The sequence below is a fragment of the Dermacentor variabilis genome, chromosome 1, assembly GCF_050947875.1.
Source record: "Dermacentor variabilis isolate Ectoservices chromosome 1, ASM5094787v1, whole genome shotgun sequence".
NCBI lineage: Eukaryota > Metazoa > Arthropoda > Arachnida > Ixodida > Ixodidae > Dermacentor > Dermacentor variabilis.
Genome location: NC_134568.1, coordinates 265340731 through 265357286, shown reverse-complemented (window position 1 = coordinate 265357286; position 16556 = coordinate 265340731). Strand labels below are relative to the sequence as shown.

General features: G+C 45.3%; 1 protein-coding gene across 2 annotated transcripts in view; it reads left to right on the top strand.

Moving 5' to 3' along the window:
* The window catches only part of RanBPM (Ran-binding protein M), a 55237-nt gene that overhangs the window by 19236 nt on the left and 19445 nt on the right, over positions 1-16556 (top strand). The window contains exon 8 of one of the 2 annotated variants that reach the window (XM_075674881.1): positions 3879-4337. The exons of the other annotated variant lie outside the window; for it this stretch is intronic. Coding sequence (XP_075530996.1) covers positions 3879-3958 — 80 coding nt within the window. The 3' untranslated portion in view covers positions 3959-4337. Of the gene's footprint in view, positions 1-3878; positions 4338-16556 lie in introns of those variants that run through there. 2 annotated transcript variants of the gene reach the window in all.

Below are 16556 nucleotides of genomic sequence, written 5' to 3'. Positions count from 1 at the left end.
ACGGCATCGAGACACGCGGCGACGTGTCCAAGCCACGCTTCCTGGGGAAAGGAAGAGAGAGAAAACCAGTTGTAAGGGAGGGGTCTGGCACGGTCACTCGTGGGCCAGGGGAGACGAGAGAACCAGAGAGGGCTCAAAAAACGAAGCATAGCAAAGCAGCGATTGCGCTCACAGCGCCTTCGATGGCATATTCCACCAGTCTTTATCCCTGCTCTCTTCTTTCTTTCCCCTTTCTCATTCCTTCGCAGCCCCGTTGACTACCACTCGGCTAGGCTTCGCTCGAACCGCTCCATCTGCACCTCACGCGTTTTTCTTTTGTGTGCCTGTGTTTCAACGTGCCGTGTGTAGCGTGTATGACTGCAGTCATCTGGTGAGCTATGGCATTCGCGGACATAAAAAAGAGGAAGAATCTGGACTTTGCAAGAAAGCTTGAGGTAATCCATCAAGTCGAGAACGGAGAAATTAAGTCTTCCATGGCAGACGCATTCGGCATTCCGCGGAGTACTTTAAGTACGTTGTTAAAAAACAAGCAGGACATCAAGCTTAAAGCAGGTGAGGAAAGTAGCTTGGAAGTATGTCGTGTGCGCCCTGCTGCTTTTGACAAAGTGGAGAAGGCACTCTATACGTGGTTTCTTGAAATCCGAGCGAAAAATATTCATTTTGATGGCCCGATATTAATCGAAAAGGCCAAATGGTTTGCTACGGCTCTTGGCGAAGAGAACTTTTGCGGTTGCACTGGGTGGCTGCAACGGTTTAATAACTGCCAAGGCATTGTACGAAAGGCCATTTCAGGCGAAAGTGGGGCTGTCAGCAGCCAGGAGATGCAGCAGTGGCTTTCTGAGGAGTGGTCGAAGATCACTGCGAAGTTTTTCCCTGCAGACAGTTTTCGCCTGCAGTTTTGTCTGCTTCAATGCAGACGAAAGTGGTCTTTTTTGGCAAATGTTGCTGAATAAGACACTCGCTCTTCGTGGAACCTCATGTCACGGCGGTAAAATGAGCAAAGTGCGTGTGTCGCTGCTGCTTGTGACCAACAAGGACGGCTCGTGCAAGCTACAGCCATTCGTGATCGGGAAGAGCAAGTCACCGCGCTGCTTCAAGAACTGCAAACAGCTTCCCGTCCGCTATGGCTGTAATAGGAAGGCCTGGATGACACGTCAACTTTTTATTGAATGGCTGCAGGCTTGGGACGCTGAGTTGGGCGAATCGGGCCGCCGAGTTTGCCTTCTGGTAGACAGCTGTTCGGCCCATCAAACAACTTGCAAGCTGCAGCACATCGAACTGAAGTTTCTCCCGCCGAACACCACAGCGAGACTGCAGCCCCTCGACCAGGGTATCATAAAGGCATTCATGGTAGGTTATAGGAAGCGACTTATTCAAAGGCTCCTCGTAAACCTCCGCATGGGAACTGATCTCAAGATTGACCTGCTCGGTGCGATCCAAATGATTACCGGCACTTGGGGCGACGTGAAGCAGGCCACAGTAGCCAACTGTTTCAGCAAAGCAGGCCTTGAAGTGGCCGGAGATGAATGTCCGGAAGCTTTAGATGACGACGAGTGCGTGGAGGACGTGTTTCGCGACTTGCCCAATTTTCCCAGCGCCGTCTCGTCTGAAGTGACTGTTGAGGACTTCATTAACGTTGACAGCGAAGTTCAAGCGGTAGGCGAACTCGCTGATGAGGACATTGTGGCCGGAATAGCTGGCGTTCAAGACGGCGATGAGGGAAATTGTGTTTTCGAAGAAATATGTCCATGCACAGCCACTGAACTGGCGTCAGCGTTCAGCCTGATTCGGCGCTGTTGCGGCGAAATGGAAGGCACTGGGCTCTCGCACCTGGACAGTCTTGAAAAGATTGAGACTAGTGTTTTCAACTTCATTTCCCAGAGGAAAAGGCAGCCCAAAATTAGTGATTTTTTTTCCGTGAAATAAAGCACTTTCATATTGCATGCACATGCTATGTGATTCGCGGCTGTTCCAATTGGTAAGCCACAATTTGTTATGATCGCGAGTGCGGTTTTAGCCTATATCTGTATATCAAATTTTCGCTATATCGAACTATTTTCTGATCCCCTTCAAATTCGATATATCCCGGTTCGACTGTAAGTCAAAAGTATTGCGCTACATGCAGCAGAATGCCTACAGTGTTGCACAGTAGCTTGTTTGCTCTCACTCCTGTGAATTTTGAGGCACAACTTTAGTTTTCCACCGTTTATTACATCAACAATGGCATTCCAGCCAATGCGACCGCCTATAGATGCCTGCAGTTGGGTGTTTATGAGGATGAATTACTGATGAGCACACATGCCAACCCTTCATGATCTCCTAGGAAATGGGTAAGCAATGGTTATTACCATGTCCTGCCTATCCTGTCACCACTCCTTTGTCATTCTTGGGCACCTTTGTGAGATTCCAATTTGAAAAGATTACCATAAGTGCACCACAAAGCGAAATGAGCAGTGTACAGGGCACTGCTGAGAGGAACCAACGAGTTGATGAGGTAATGGGGTAAGTAAACATTGTGCTCTTTATACAGGGTCATCAAGGTGAATCAGGAATATGCAAAGCAATGCAATATGCAATGCAATGCAAAGCAATATGCAATATGCAATGCAAAGAACAATACCCAAGCCAGAAGAAAAGAAAAATTGGTATACAGTTGAACTTGCATATAGCGATCCTAGATTTAGCAATGTACAGTGAAACCTCATTAAACCATAGTTGGCCGGAGCTCAAAAAAAGTATGTACTAAGCAGTAGTACTGCTTAACCGATGTAGCATGAGATAGCCCACTTACCTGTTAAAAATGGAACTCAGAGGGAGTGCGATGAAAAGGGAAAAAGACGTGCAGTATTTATTCACTTTGTGCGACAAAAGTGTTATTTTCGTTTGATGTTGCGGTGGCCTAGTAGCGACGACAGCGGCCTCAAACTTATTGAAGCTACGAGCCAGCTTTTCACCCAGCCCTATCTTCTCGGCAAACACTTGCATGGCATATTCCTCATTGCCGTTGCATATTCTCTGTGCACCGGCATGGTAGCGTTGCAGAAGTCGTGGGGCGCCTTTTTCGTTGCGGGGTGCCGTTCTCGTCGCAACGATTGCATTCATGAGGCTGACGTAACGTGCAGTTCTGCCACTGTTGGACCTGAATCGCCCATGCTGTCGCTTCCCGTGTCGCCCTCATCACTGTCGCTAGGTTACACATCGGCAACAACAGAGGCAACGATGGCAAAAAGTCTGACCTCGTAGTCTACATCCTTTTGTGGTCGCAGCAGCACTGCCAAGCAACTTCTTCACATTCCAAATGCCACGCAATGTAGTCAACAGCAGACCCATGTCGCGTGCCAGCGCCGACTTCGTGTCACTTTCGATAGCACAAAGGATGTCTAATTTTTTTTCTATGCTGAGCATCCGGCATCTTTTTTATCCGAGCTTTGGCAATAACGGGAGTCCTTGTTTGCATGATGCCACATCAATCTAAATACGTTGGCCACAATGCTCTCTGGCACAGTGCCGAAATCATGTTGATGTTGATGTGGCTTCGCTCACAAACGCACAAGGCGCTTGGAGGCTAGTTCCGATCTCTGAGGCCTGTTGTTCTGCCGAGACGCCTGATGGAGACAATGCACCGCCGTGTTTGCACGACGAAAAGTGGAAACACTACGTGCTAACCGATACGTACGCAATAAGCTGGTACGGTTGATACGGATACAAAACACTTTATGTTGAATGGCCGCTGAGTCAGGGATTTGACTTTACCACTTTTAAAACGAAACTACTGTTTAAGCGGGTACGGTTTAACGAGGTTTTACTGTATTGGTTATAATGACCAGATTTTATAGCATTTACGATTTTCTAACTCTGCCTATTGAAACTTCCTGCAGATATCATGAACATTTTCAGAAGTGTACTGCTACGACAGGACGGACACTTCTCGGCCACTGTAAAAGGAGGGCGCACGTGAAGTTCCGAAGCACAGAAGCTCAACTGAAGTGGGCACACACCCCCTACACACACACACTTCACATACACGACCCTGCTGCAGTCCAGCCATGACCAGGATTTGACTGCTGAGATGAGCAAGCTCTGCGCACGGATTTGAGAAGCCGTGAGAAAAGTCGCTTGCTTTCAATCATTGCTTTCAAGGCATCTCTCCAGCATGCTTCAGGGCGAAGCAGTACAGCATACAGTTGCCGTGGTCACTGATCTTGGAGGTCATGGCAGTGGCACACTACAATGGAGTTCTCTTTGCGGCACCTTGGTGGCACCGCATGCAATCTTAGAAACTTCAGCGGTGGCACTCTCATTTTAGAGTGCAGCTCTTAGACGGCCATTCCTGCAGTGAGCGTCAGCGTTGGTGTAACCAAGTGAATGAGCTCAGCAAAGGATAAAAGAGGAAATGCAGAGGGCGGCGGGGGATGAAAGACGTGAGGAGGGTATGGGAAAAGTGTGAGAAGAAAAGCAAAGTGCCGTGACGATGGTTGCAAGATGGTGTCAGAGCAGCGCGCATCATCTGGGAAGTGTGTTTGCAGGTAGCTGCTGTGAATCGCGCCCACACGTCACTCACGCGCTGCCTCTCGCGATCTCCAGATTAACGAAGCAGTCACACCACACTTCACTCCGTTTGCAATGTGCTGCACGAGACAAATTTTCCGCGCTAGCCAATATATCTCAAAATGGAAACACATGTAGAGCTGCGCTCAAATTTCGGATTAAAGAGTATTGTAATCGTCAGTGATTTTTTTTTTTTTTTTGCTTAGTTCTCTCTGTGGCACTGTGTGCACTAATGTTACATATGCTATTTTGGGTCAATTTGAACCAACGGCTGCTCAATATTCATGCAACCCGAGTTGGCATAAACGCAGCACATGACACAGATGATGTGCTAACCAACACCAACACATAACCAACACAAAGTTGTTGGTTATGGTTCGCAAGGGCATTCTACCTTTTGAACTTGGCACTTTTTCAGCCGAATAGACATAAAGAAATGTAATTTCGCTGCTCTCAGCATGTGTGGGGCCGATATTGCACTTGTAACAACAAGACCTTTGCAAAATGCTGGCATGCCATGGTAGTTTTTGCCTCCAACCAACTAGAGCGTTTTGCTATCATATTTAGAATCCACTCATGTCTCGCTGATAGTAAAATGTATCACCAGCTCTCAAAGAAAAAATGGCGGCAGATACACTCATAGTTTCTAAATGGCAGGTGATCGCAACCGACTGAGTGCTGTTTCAAAGGAGCTGCGATGCTGCATTTTGTTCTTTAGGTAACTTTTTTTTAATGGAAACTTGTACTTAGGTGTGGAAAAGTGTTGGGAAAGATAATTAAGGTACTGAAAAACCTATTTTCATGCTGAAGTGGTGTCGAATTGTAGCTGCCGACGCCAGCTATAGTACCGTTAATTTTTGCGCTTTTTGAAGGGCGAGTTCACATGTAACAAAATACTGATACAACTACTCCTCATCGAGTCCTTATAAATGGGTTCGGCTGTATTTGTACAAAACTGTGTACAGAGTTAAGATGAACCTTGTGAAATGAAAATATTTATTATAACCTTTGTCAGCTGCCACAACCCCCTCAAGCCTAAGCATGAAATGTCTGAAGGTGTGCTTTACCTCCTCTTTCTCTCCAAGTTCTTTAGCACCTACTTTATGAATGCCTTCAAGGTTCCTATTGACCTTTGTCTTAACACCCCCCCACACACACACACATGTAGCAGTCAAGATGGTTTCATTCTGGCCTGGAGAGGGCCGTAAGACCACTGGTAGGACACGTCACAAAGCCACGGTTGTACCTACCTTGCCTTTTGTGCCAGAGCCAAGCCATGCTAGAAAACACACTTCCTTCCAGCAGCCACCTTGTCTATCCAGGGTCTACCCAATCTCTCTCAGACCATCCTCAAAAAACAGTGGGGCACCATGACATCACCCTCACTGCTCATCACAGACAATTGCTGAGGTGGGAAATTTGGTGTGCGCATGACCATGGGTACATCAGTTGCACTATGGCATATCCAAGGTCTATTTTGGCAGGTCAAGGTTCCGGCTTCATTGAAGTCCATCTCATCCAAGAAGAAAGGAAGCCAGCGTTCATGTACTTCAGGTCATTCAGGAAAGCCTCGGGCCTTTACCTTCTGGTCAAGCAAGTCCTCAGTTAAAAGCTGTTTTTTGGTACAAAGGATATATACCGCAGGTCTTCATGCACTGTCAAGCAGATTGTGGATTTTGCCACACACATTGCTTTCGTGAGGTAATACATGCTGAGCCAAGGGTCTCTGTTAATTATTTGCTTCGATCACTGGCAGAATTCCGTTATTTTGCGATCTCTTAACTTTCCTGTGCTTTGCTCTGTCCGCAGTGACTTCTTCCTGTATGTTGCATTTCCTAAAAGACGTAGTAATGCAGTATACTTGTGTTTTCTTAGTCATACTATGTGCTCATTTGCTAGGGCATCTTCTCAATGCGAAGTGATTGAAATGGTGCCACCCTCCTGTCCTATCCATGGTTTATGGTTTGATGACGTTGTGGCACAGTGCAAATGTGGCCTGTCGTCTTTGCTGAATTGTTGCCACTCTGAGCACGGAGAAGCTTTGGATTTATATCAACAACCCTGTATTTCCATTCATATTACTATATTTACACGATTGTAAGTCTACTCGAATCTAAGTCGACCCCCCCCCCCCCCCCCATATCGCATGTGACAGGGAAAAAGAAAAAAAAAAAGGAGCATACCTGACGGCGCATTACATAACGAAAATTTATTAGTAGCTGGCATGGTCACTGGACTACTCGTCTTCACTTGTGCCATCGTCCTCACTAGTGTTGCCATCGTCATTGCTGCTAAGGTCCCACAGCACGTCGTCCAGCGAAATTCCACGTTTGTCAAACGACTGCACCACGACATTGTGGGACAGCAGCCCACGCCGAATGCACTCAACCACACGCACCTGTCGGGGAGGCCCTTTTGACAGGTCCGGTTGGCGTAAGTTTGCGGTCTTCTGCCACACTGTGGAGCTGGTCCTTAAAAGGCAAAAATCCGGGCTTGTTTCGTGACCATGTCACAATTTCACTGGCAGGGTCCGGTGACACATTTCAGTTACTTGAACCACAAGCTTGGCCTACAGCTCTGGAAAGCGTCCTGACTTAGCCCGTGGGAAATTCTTCGCTTGCCGTCACAGGTAAAAATTTTGCTTCGCTGCAGTCGCCACTCTTGCACCACCCATTCAGAAACATCGAACTTGCGGCCCGCTGCGCAGTAATTTGTTTCTTTGGTGTAAAGGATGGCAGCCCTCTTGAACGCTGCTGTGAACGAGCGCCGAATGTTTAGTGGGCTTGGAGCACTCATGACAGCCGAGGAAGCATGGAAGTAGCACGTAGCTGGCAGTCAAGTCGAACGCGTCAAACTAAGAGCTACAGGGAAAGAGAAACACGTGAGCGGTGTCTGCTCTCCCATGTACTATCGATACTCCCCGCAAGTGCCGCCGTTCTGAGGGTGCCGCCGCAAATGGAATAGCAGCACTTCCATCAACTATCGACACCCCCCCATGAGTGTTGTGTGCACTGTAAAACTCTAAAAAATGTTGAAAGACCCTTCTGAAAAGCGAACAAACGCGCGGGATAGCGAAAAAGCTACGGGTAGGGCCATAGAGTAAACATAAACTACGTTGTAGCTCCTCTGATATCTCGTTGGTTTCGCTTTTTTTGGCAGTGCCATGCTTTGGTTTCGATTTAAGTCGACCCCCCCCCCCCCCCACTTCAGATTTTCAAATTAAAAAAAAAAAATAGGTCGACTTACAATTGTGTAAATACAGTAGTTCCTTTTCAAAAATTTTGGGAGGAATATATTGAAAGCCATTGCACTCATTCTAATCTGTTTCTCAAGTTTCAAGGGAAATGTTTCAGTGTCTCTTTAAAGGAGCCCAACCAGTTAAAGAAATTTCTTATGCCCTTCATTGTGGAGTGTTATAACTCAGTTGTCACTTTGGATTTTATACCAGTGTCACATGGCCAATTTCAGTTGCGATCGAGTGTGATCCAGATCAAAATTAGCAACCGTGATTGGCTCCCTCCCAGAAATTGTGCAAAGGATCCAATCACAATAGACATTTGATCCTGATCTGGCTCGATCGCAATTGAAAGTGCACCGTGTGACATGTGTATTAGACCGTGTAGTCAAATGGTTTTTGTACTTGATTTTGAAGCTGAATTTGTAAGAGATGGACTTCCCGTTTTACAGTCCACATGCCCTGTTTTGTTTTTATTGATATTGATGCCTCTTTATTGTAATCAGTGACAGGTCAAGAATGCGGTGGCAAAGGCATCTTAAAAAGAATATACATGTGCCAGTAAATTAACTTGTTGGATTGTCCCTTTTGCAGCAATATAAGTGCTGCGTCAGTTGGGCTTAACTGCACCATGAAGGAAATGCTGCTGCATGCTGTGCCAAATTGCCATTTTACATAGATATTGTACCACGCCTGTGTCAACACATGCCTGCTTGAAGTATAATGAAATGTTAGATCAAAATTTTATTACGTTGAAGTTCAACCTTTCATGCAAATACGTACAGTCGCCGATGGATTTTTCCAGCACGCAAGGGGCTGCAAAATTTTTGAAATTATAGGTCAATTGGAAAAAGCAAATTTGTATACGAAAAAATGTTTTGTTAAATTTGTGAGTCGATGGTGAAAGATAGGTTTCGTGCTGTGTCGACTGTATCTTCAAATCGGCAGTACGAAGCGAAGCCAGCCATGCTTTCGCATCCACTTCACCCCCTCGCCTGTAGTGTCACCCGCAGTGGGATGGTGCTATCATGAAAAGTGCCAGTGGGAAGCGAATTCATCTGCTTCTCACTTCAACGCATCTATGAAACTCAAGATTGCACTACCTCCAGTACAGAACGTATGGGAAGGCACAGGATGCCATGCCATTTCAACATGGCCACTCTCTGCACATGCAGCAGATTACTTCTAAAACAGGGCATGCGGGCTGTGTACATGCTTAGCTGCGCTGAAAGCCATGCTCAGTTGCACTAGAAAATGAGAGATGTGCCAAGCTACCCACCTGTGTGCCAAGCTACCACCCCTCCCCCCTGCAATTGCACACTCTTAATCACATTAACCGTCAGCTTTCCTCTTGCTCATGCGGCACTCATCAAGCCACCATCCTTCTCGGCTCAACCTCACATGCTTTCACTCGCATGCATCCAAAGCATACAGCGCATGGGATGTGATAGCATCTTATCACACTTAGACTACAGTCGAACCCAGTTATAACGATGCCGGCTTTAACAATATATCGGTTATAACAATGAGAAGCAGCTGCACCATCAACTTTTGTATGTTTTCTATGGTGAAATAACCCACTTACTACAATGCCGCCATGCCACATTATCGGTTATAACGATGAAGTCTGGTTGCTAAGTGTTTGCGCTAAAAGTAAATGAAATGCAAATGCTTGAAAAGAAAAAAAGAAAAAGAAATTCAAGCCACTGCATGATCGCCCGCCGTCCCAATCGCCACAGTGCACTCATTCTTCAGCGCCTCTTTCTCGTCGCCCTTCCATCCCTTCAAACACGAATGGGCTGCACCCATAGCTTTATACTGCACCACCCGCTGAGACACGAATGGAACGAATGCCCTGTGCCAACTGCACTGACCGCTGCGCTGCCGGTCACAAGGATGTCGACTGCATCCTTTTTTTTTTAACTGGTCTGTGTACACAAACAGCGTCGGTGTCAAGTCCAGATGTCTGGGCGACAGCGAAGGCGCCCCTGAAATGTTTCAGTTACACAATAAGACGCACCACTCGACTCCAGAAGACGCCGCACAGGAAAATTAGCCTTAGTACGTGCCATACTACATCTCAATTCGCTAAACTCGATTTGCTTTTGCAAGTAAATATTACTTTACTTCGTGCCAACAATAATGATGAAACGACAACTAGCAACAATTGCTAACTAGCACTATCAGCAACTTCCACAGTGCACGCTGTTTCCCACGTCAGCTCGGCAGTGCAGGTGAGCTTGGCTCTGACAGATAACTATGCCGACATCACGAGCATTCGCTGAGCGTTTATAAAGCTGTAAGTGTGCACAGTGTGAAGTTGCGAAATGATGGCATCCCAGCAGCAGATGCACAGAGACGATAGAAAAAAAAAAAAAAACTGCGTTTCACTCAACCAGGTCACGCGAGCTCACATATTGTTTGTTTTGCTAGCTCAAACAAACATTTGCGTCTTTGTCGACATTATTCATATGAGTCAGTAATGACAAACACAGGTAAACTGCATATGCCAATACATACCTGTCACAAAGTGCTTCCTGCACAGTCTAGATGCTGCTGACAGCTACTGTGGATGCCCTTGTGCATCTTGCCGCTTCACAGCCCAAATCCAGGCTTCATGGCGCTGTCGATCACATTTTACAGACGAAAATTGAAAAATCCGCATTGCCCTGCTGGGATGGTCACAGGAGGTGCAGCCGTAAACGACACACGACATTGGCATCATGCAAATTTTCATGGCAATAATGTTCGAAAGGTGTTCTGTGCGCGTAGCAGCGAGATTGGCAAGGCTGACAATTGAGTGAAATAACTTTATGGAAGGTCCGGCGAGGATGCGAACTCATAGTGCACCCAGCTAGTCCCACGTTGGGACTGGCTGGTCTAGCACACCGGCCCGGTCACGGGCATGCCGGACAGCCAGGATTTGCTTGTCTAGAGACGCAGAAGCGAGTCCCGCTCCTCATTGCTGAACTTGGAGTATCTCGACCCGCACTTCCAGAACATGTGTGCTAGAGTGGAGGTCTGCCCACAGGACGGACAGGCATCTTTGCGAGATACGTTGTGGTAAACTTCGTGTAGAACGGCAAGACACAGATATGTGCCAGTCTGTAAAAGTCTAAGAGAAACTGCTGGTGCCCTATTCCACTGACAAGTGCAGCGCCTGCCACGGCCGGATTCCACTTACTTGGAGGAGAGTCGAGTCCGGCCGTGCACCTGCCAAATTGCTTCGGTCCTCAGCCGCTAGGGCGCTGCGTATGCGCAGTTTGGCGTCGCAAAAGGCAGATTGAAGGGCATTAGGCTCAGGTTCGGTCCCTAGACTAGAAATAACTTTTTTTAATAATGTCTTTAACTGAAAATACTTTCTTTCTGAGTAACCCATATCATTTTAGCTTCATGACAACTGTCAAGGAGATGGCAATCTTGTCTTTCAGGGTCAACGATGTTTTTATCCTAAGCAAATACAGTAGAACCTCGTTCATGCATTTTGGGAAATAACGGGAGAAAGAAAGCATACTAACTTGGAAAACATATGACACAAAATCACTAAGTTATCGGCAGACTCAAACTATAGTTGACATCTACATAATGTGAAGTGCTACGCAAGTCGTTGCAGCATGAGAAACTGACACACTCTGCTGGTGGGTCCGGAGAGGCCTAGGTGTCTGGAAACCAAAACAAAATCGAGATGGTGGGCATTGTTGCAATACGATGCCGCCAAGGCGAAGCATGACGCTCACTTCAGCGGTGTGTTTGGGTTATATCCTTTTAAAAGCGTACTGTGCGCTTCTGAGCTACAACACGTGCACCGGGAAACAGATAGGTGCGAATGCAACGCACGACCAGCTGCGATATTTGCTGTTACCGGAAGAAGAAACTGAGTGTGTGGTGGCGTTTTCACGTGACACGGGCGGGTACTGCGGGGGAGCTGCAGTGGCGAACTCCTACTGCTCTCCATCGTGTGTGCCTCACGCCTTTTCTTGTTCACATCTGATCTAGCGGCCCGAAAACCAATCATATGATCACAGTACAGAAACATATTTAATGGTAAAGATGCGTAACTGTATTGGTTCATTTTTTGTGCTTTCGATTGCAAACGATTGTGCTGGGAAGTCTTGCGAAATGGGATCTTATCAGTGAGGTTCTGCTGTATATTTTCTACGGAGTCCTGCAGCACTTTCTCTCGTTTTTGCCATGAATTTTTAAATATGGACATTTGGCCTTTGTCTTCCACAGCAACAAACATTTAGAATGAGAAAATGGTTTTGAGACTACCTTACAATTAATACTGATTAGTGCTGCTCATTAGTGCCCCTTTATAATGTACTTGAAATATGTGCCAATGTTCCAAACAATGAAGTTCAGTAAGGGTACGATCGTAGATTGTTGTTCGAAACACGCGTTCAATTTTAGTTCAGTTTTGCCTCACGTGATTGGCCTAGGCCACGCGGACAGGCATGCCTGATGACGTCAGTGCAGCGTAGGTCAGTCGCGTGGGGCAAAACTGAACGCAAACCAAACATGTTTCGAGCAACGATTTCTGATAGTGCCCCAGAATAACCAGTTGGGCTTGTTGGTTGAAAATGTAGAAGGCTATAGCGCGGGTACTGACTGAGACGAAGGAGGCACACGAAGTACAGAGATGCAGCACTGACTTTAGTCAAAAATGTTTATTTTGCCAGTGTGCAGCCGGTTTTATTGTGAACACTCGGCAAAAAAAAAACAAGATCACACACGCGCACAGAACCTGCTCATAACGCTATTGCACCCTGGCATTTTAATCTAGGAAGGTCAGCACTTTTTTTCACAAGGCTATCGATGGACAACCGACACAGTTTTTTCCTGCGTGTGAAATTGCGGCAGCTTCAATAATTTCTCTAGTAAGGCTTGATTTGCTCCTAGATACAATCTTGCATTTATCAAAGACAGGTTTACACCCCTAATTGCGACAGTGCATGACAAAATGAGCTTGAATTGTGTGGTGTTCCCTAAGCTGATTATTAATGCATCGGCCGGCAACACCGATCGGAGGTCATGATTGGCTTAGGTTCGCTTTTAAAACATGGTCGGATCTGCTCGGATCTTATACAAGATCCGAGCAGCAGAGTACACAAATAAGTACAAAAAATAAGTAACAAAAAAATAAATTCCTACTTAAAAACTGAACAAATAATGTCACCTCATAGGTTTCTCTACAGTACACCGACCTGCTAATGGAATGGCGCATTATATTCAATGGGTTCTTTCATTTATGTATTTATTTATTTATTTATTTATTTATTTGTTTGTTTATTTATTTAAAATACTTTCAGGGGCCAAAGGCACTACAGAAAGGAGTGGGGGGGAAAATGGCAACACGTGCAGCAAACGAAAAAGAAAAATTTTACAAGGCGTCTTGTTAAGCGATCTTGAACTTGTGGTCATCAGTTATGCTGGCAATTGTGGAGGGAAGGTGGTTCCGTGCAACACTTGTTCTAGGAACAAGAGTCATTACACAATTTCGTGCGACAAGAAGGTAGACCCACCTTGAAGCGATGATTGGTCCTTGAAGATATATAATAGGTGGATGAACAGAACGTCCTTCAACTCGTTATAATAATAGATTTTATGAAAAAGGTTAAGGTGAGATGAGTTTCAACACAACGAAAGGTCAGGCAAGTTTAGGGTTTTCTTCATAGATATGACACTTGAATGACGTGGATAATTGGATAAGATGAAATGTGCTCCACGATTCTGAATGGCTTCAAGAGTTTGAATAAGTGTAGTCTGAGTAGGATCCCATATGGCGCATGCGTGCTTTTATTTAGAACATACCAAGGTTTTGTAAAATGTTAACTTCAGTGACGATGGGGCATCAAAAAGTTTTGATGCAGATAACCAAGCATGCAATTAGCATTGTTCGTTACATATTTGACATGCATATTCCACGAAAGATTGGAAGAAATGTGAACACCAAGGTATTTATAACTGTCAACAGATGGTAAAGGAATATTATTGAGGCAGTAAGTACACGGACAATGATTAGTGCTGTGGCGAGAAACTTGCATACCTTTACATTTAGTTGTATTAAGTGTCATGAGCCATTGAATGTACCATTCAAATACCCTATCTAAATCACATTGCAGGTTGAGATAAACGGCATAGTTAGTAATTTTCTGGTAAACCACAAAGTCATCTGCAAACAGTCAGACAGTTGAGGAAGAAAGGCAAGTAGGAAGATCATTAATGTAAGTCAAGAAGAGCAGGGGGCCCAAAACGGACCCTTGCGGGACACCAGATGTTACGGAAGAATTAGGTGAAGAGAAGTTGTTAGCCGTCATATACTGACCACGGTTAGAGAGAAATTTCTTAATCCATGAAAGTACATTGGGACCCGCTGTGGTTGCTTAGTGGCTATAATGTTGGGCTTCTAAGCACGAGGTGGCAGGATCGAATCCTGGCCACGGTGGCCGCATTTCGATGGGGGCAAAATGCGAAAACACCCGTGTACTTAGATTTAGGTGCACGTTAAAGAACCCCAGGTGGTCAAAACTTCCGGAGTCCCCCACTACAGCATGTCTCATAATCAAAAAGTGGTTTTGGCATGTAAAACCCCATGAACAAAACAACAAGTACATTGGGGTCTATGTTAAATTGATTAAGCTTGAAGATAAGTAGATCATGTGAGGCGGAGTCAAATGCTTTAGCAAAATCAAAATATGTGCAATCAGTATCAAAGTCATGATCTGCGTTAATAAACAAGTCGTTAGTAAAACATAGCAATTGTGTTTCACACGAAACTGCTTTACGGAATTCATGCTGATAAATGCTGAAGAAGGTATTGGACTCAAGGAATTCAATGAGGTGTGAGTATATTATATGCTCTAGGATTTTTACTGGAATGGCTGTTAATGATATGGGATGGTAATTACTGGGGGAACATACATCACCAGATTTGTGCACAGGGACCACCTTCCCTATCTTCCAGTCAGAGGGCAGTGTAGATATCTGTATTGACTGTTGAAAAAGCTTTGACAATATCAGTGAAGAATAAATTTGTGTACACTTCAGCATTCTTGATGCGATACAATCAGGACCAGCCGATGAAGACACCTCTAAGTTAGTTGACAATCAGCCTTTCGACGCCAACTGCATCAATAGCGATAGAATCCATTGGTAAGAAGTTGGTTTTTGGTATATGCGGAAATACTGTGGGGGTGCTCTTATGAAAATGAGTAACAAACACATTATTCAGAACATTGCAGCATTTGCTTTGAACTACTGGAACATTAGATTGGATTAATTGAATGTGTGTCCTTTTAGTACCGTTAATAAGGCTCCAAAATTTACGGGGATTAGAATGCAGTAGCAAAGGAAGAGCTTTATCAAAGAATTCCTTCTTGGCTCTTGAAAGCGCAGTACAGAATTCTCTAGAATAAAAACAGGAACAGCGCAACACAGGATGAGCGAGTAAAGAGCACAGGACAGTACACTGACTAGCAACCATATGCTTTATTTGCAGAAGCAGCATATAAAGACATCATTGAATGTGACCTTAAAAACATAAAAAGAAGGATAAGCGTCAGCCAAGAAGATAATCCAGTTCTTTTATTGAGAGCATGAGGGATGCAGAACTGACGCACGTATCGCCACTTTTGAATATGCAAAATGCTTCAAAAATTTCCCGCTCACACTTTTCACTATATCTGCCAATTAGTTCACACTTAAATATTGGGGTGCAACCACACGTGTTACAGTGGGCAGCCAGATGCTTGTACGGGTTTCCTTTTAGTGAAGCGGCATGGTCGTGCAGGTGATCATTAATGCACCTCTCTGTTTGCTCGATATAGCAACATTTACAATCAAGCAGGATTTTATAGACAACCTGCGTTGTACAGTCAATAAAGCCACGAATGTGATTCTTATAGCAGCTTTTGCCCGCGACTGTATCCTCCCTGTTGGCTATTTTGCACAACCCACTCAGTTTATTTGGGGCATTGCGCACCACCCTCACACCTGCCTTGGCCGCAATTTTCTTAATGTTATGGGAAACATGGTGTACATAAGGAATGACGGCAAGCCTAGATTTCGAAGGCGGGGACTGCATAACTTGTTCTTCGGTGTACTTTAACTCTTTTTACAACGCCACCAGCAACACTGCACAACACGCTGTCGAGTAGCCTGCTGATGTTAGTCTGTTGACTTGCGCTGAAAAACTCTGTTCAACAGAGGGCTCGCACGAGCGCTTCAGAGCAGCTCGCAAGCATGCCTTAGTGATGCCTCGTTTTACGAGTTTGGAGTGTGCAGACGAAAACGGGAGAAGCCCTTTCTTTGAGCGAGGCGAGTAGCTCCAGCACACGTGATGAGGTTTAAAAACAATTTCAATGGCTAAAAACCTTAAACGGTCATTAGTGGGCTCTTCTGTTGTTAATGTAAAATCCTTCATTATCTCACTGAAGGCATCAATAATTGTCTTGGAAGCTAACTCCGTGTCACAAGCGTCAACTGGAGAAAATACTAAAAAGTCGTCCACAAAGCTAAATATTCTTACGGTCGTCAGCTGTAGGCAAGCGAGTAAGCCCCTGTCATAACGTGCCAACAAAATGTTGCTAAGTATGGGTGCCAAACATGAACCAATACACACTCCTTGTTTTTGAATTAAAAGCGTATTGTCATGACAAATGAATGTGAATTTTAGGTAGTAGGTGAGCATTTCCATGAAGCTGCCGACACTCGTTCCACAGGCATTTTGAAACTTAACTATGCCGTGCTTATCGATGCAATCACCAACTTCCTC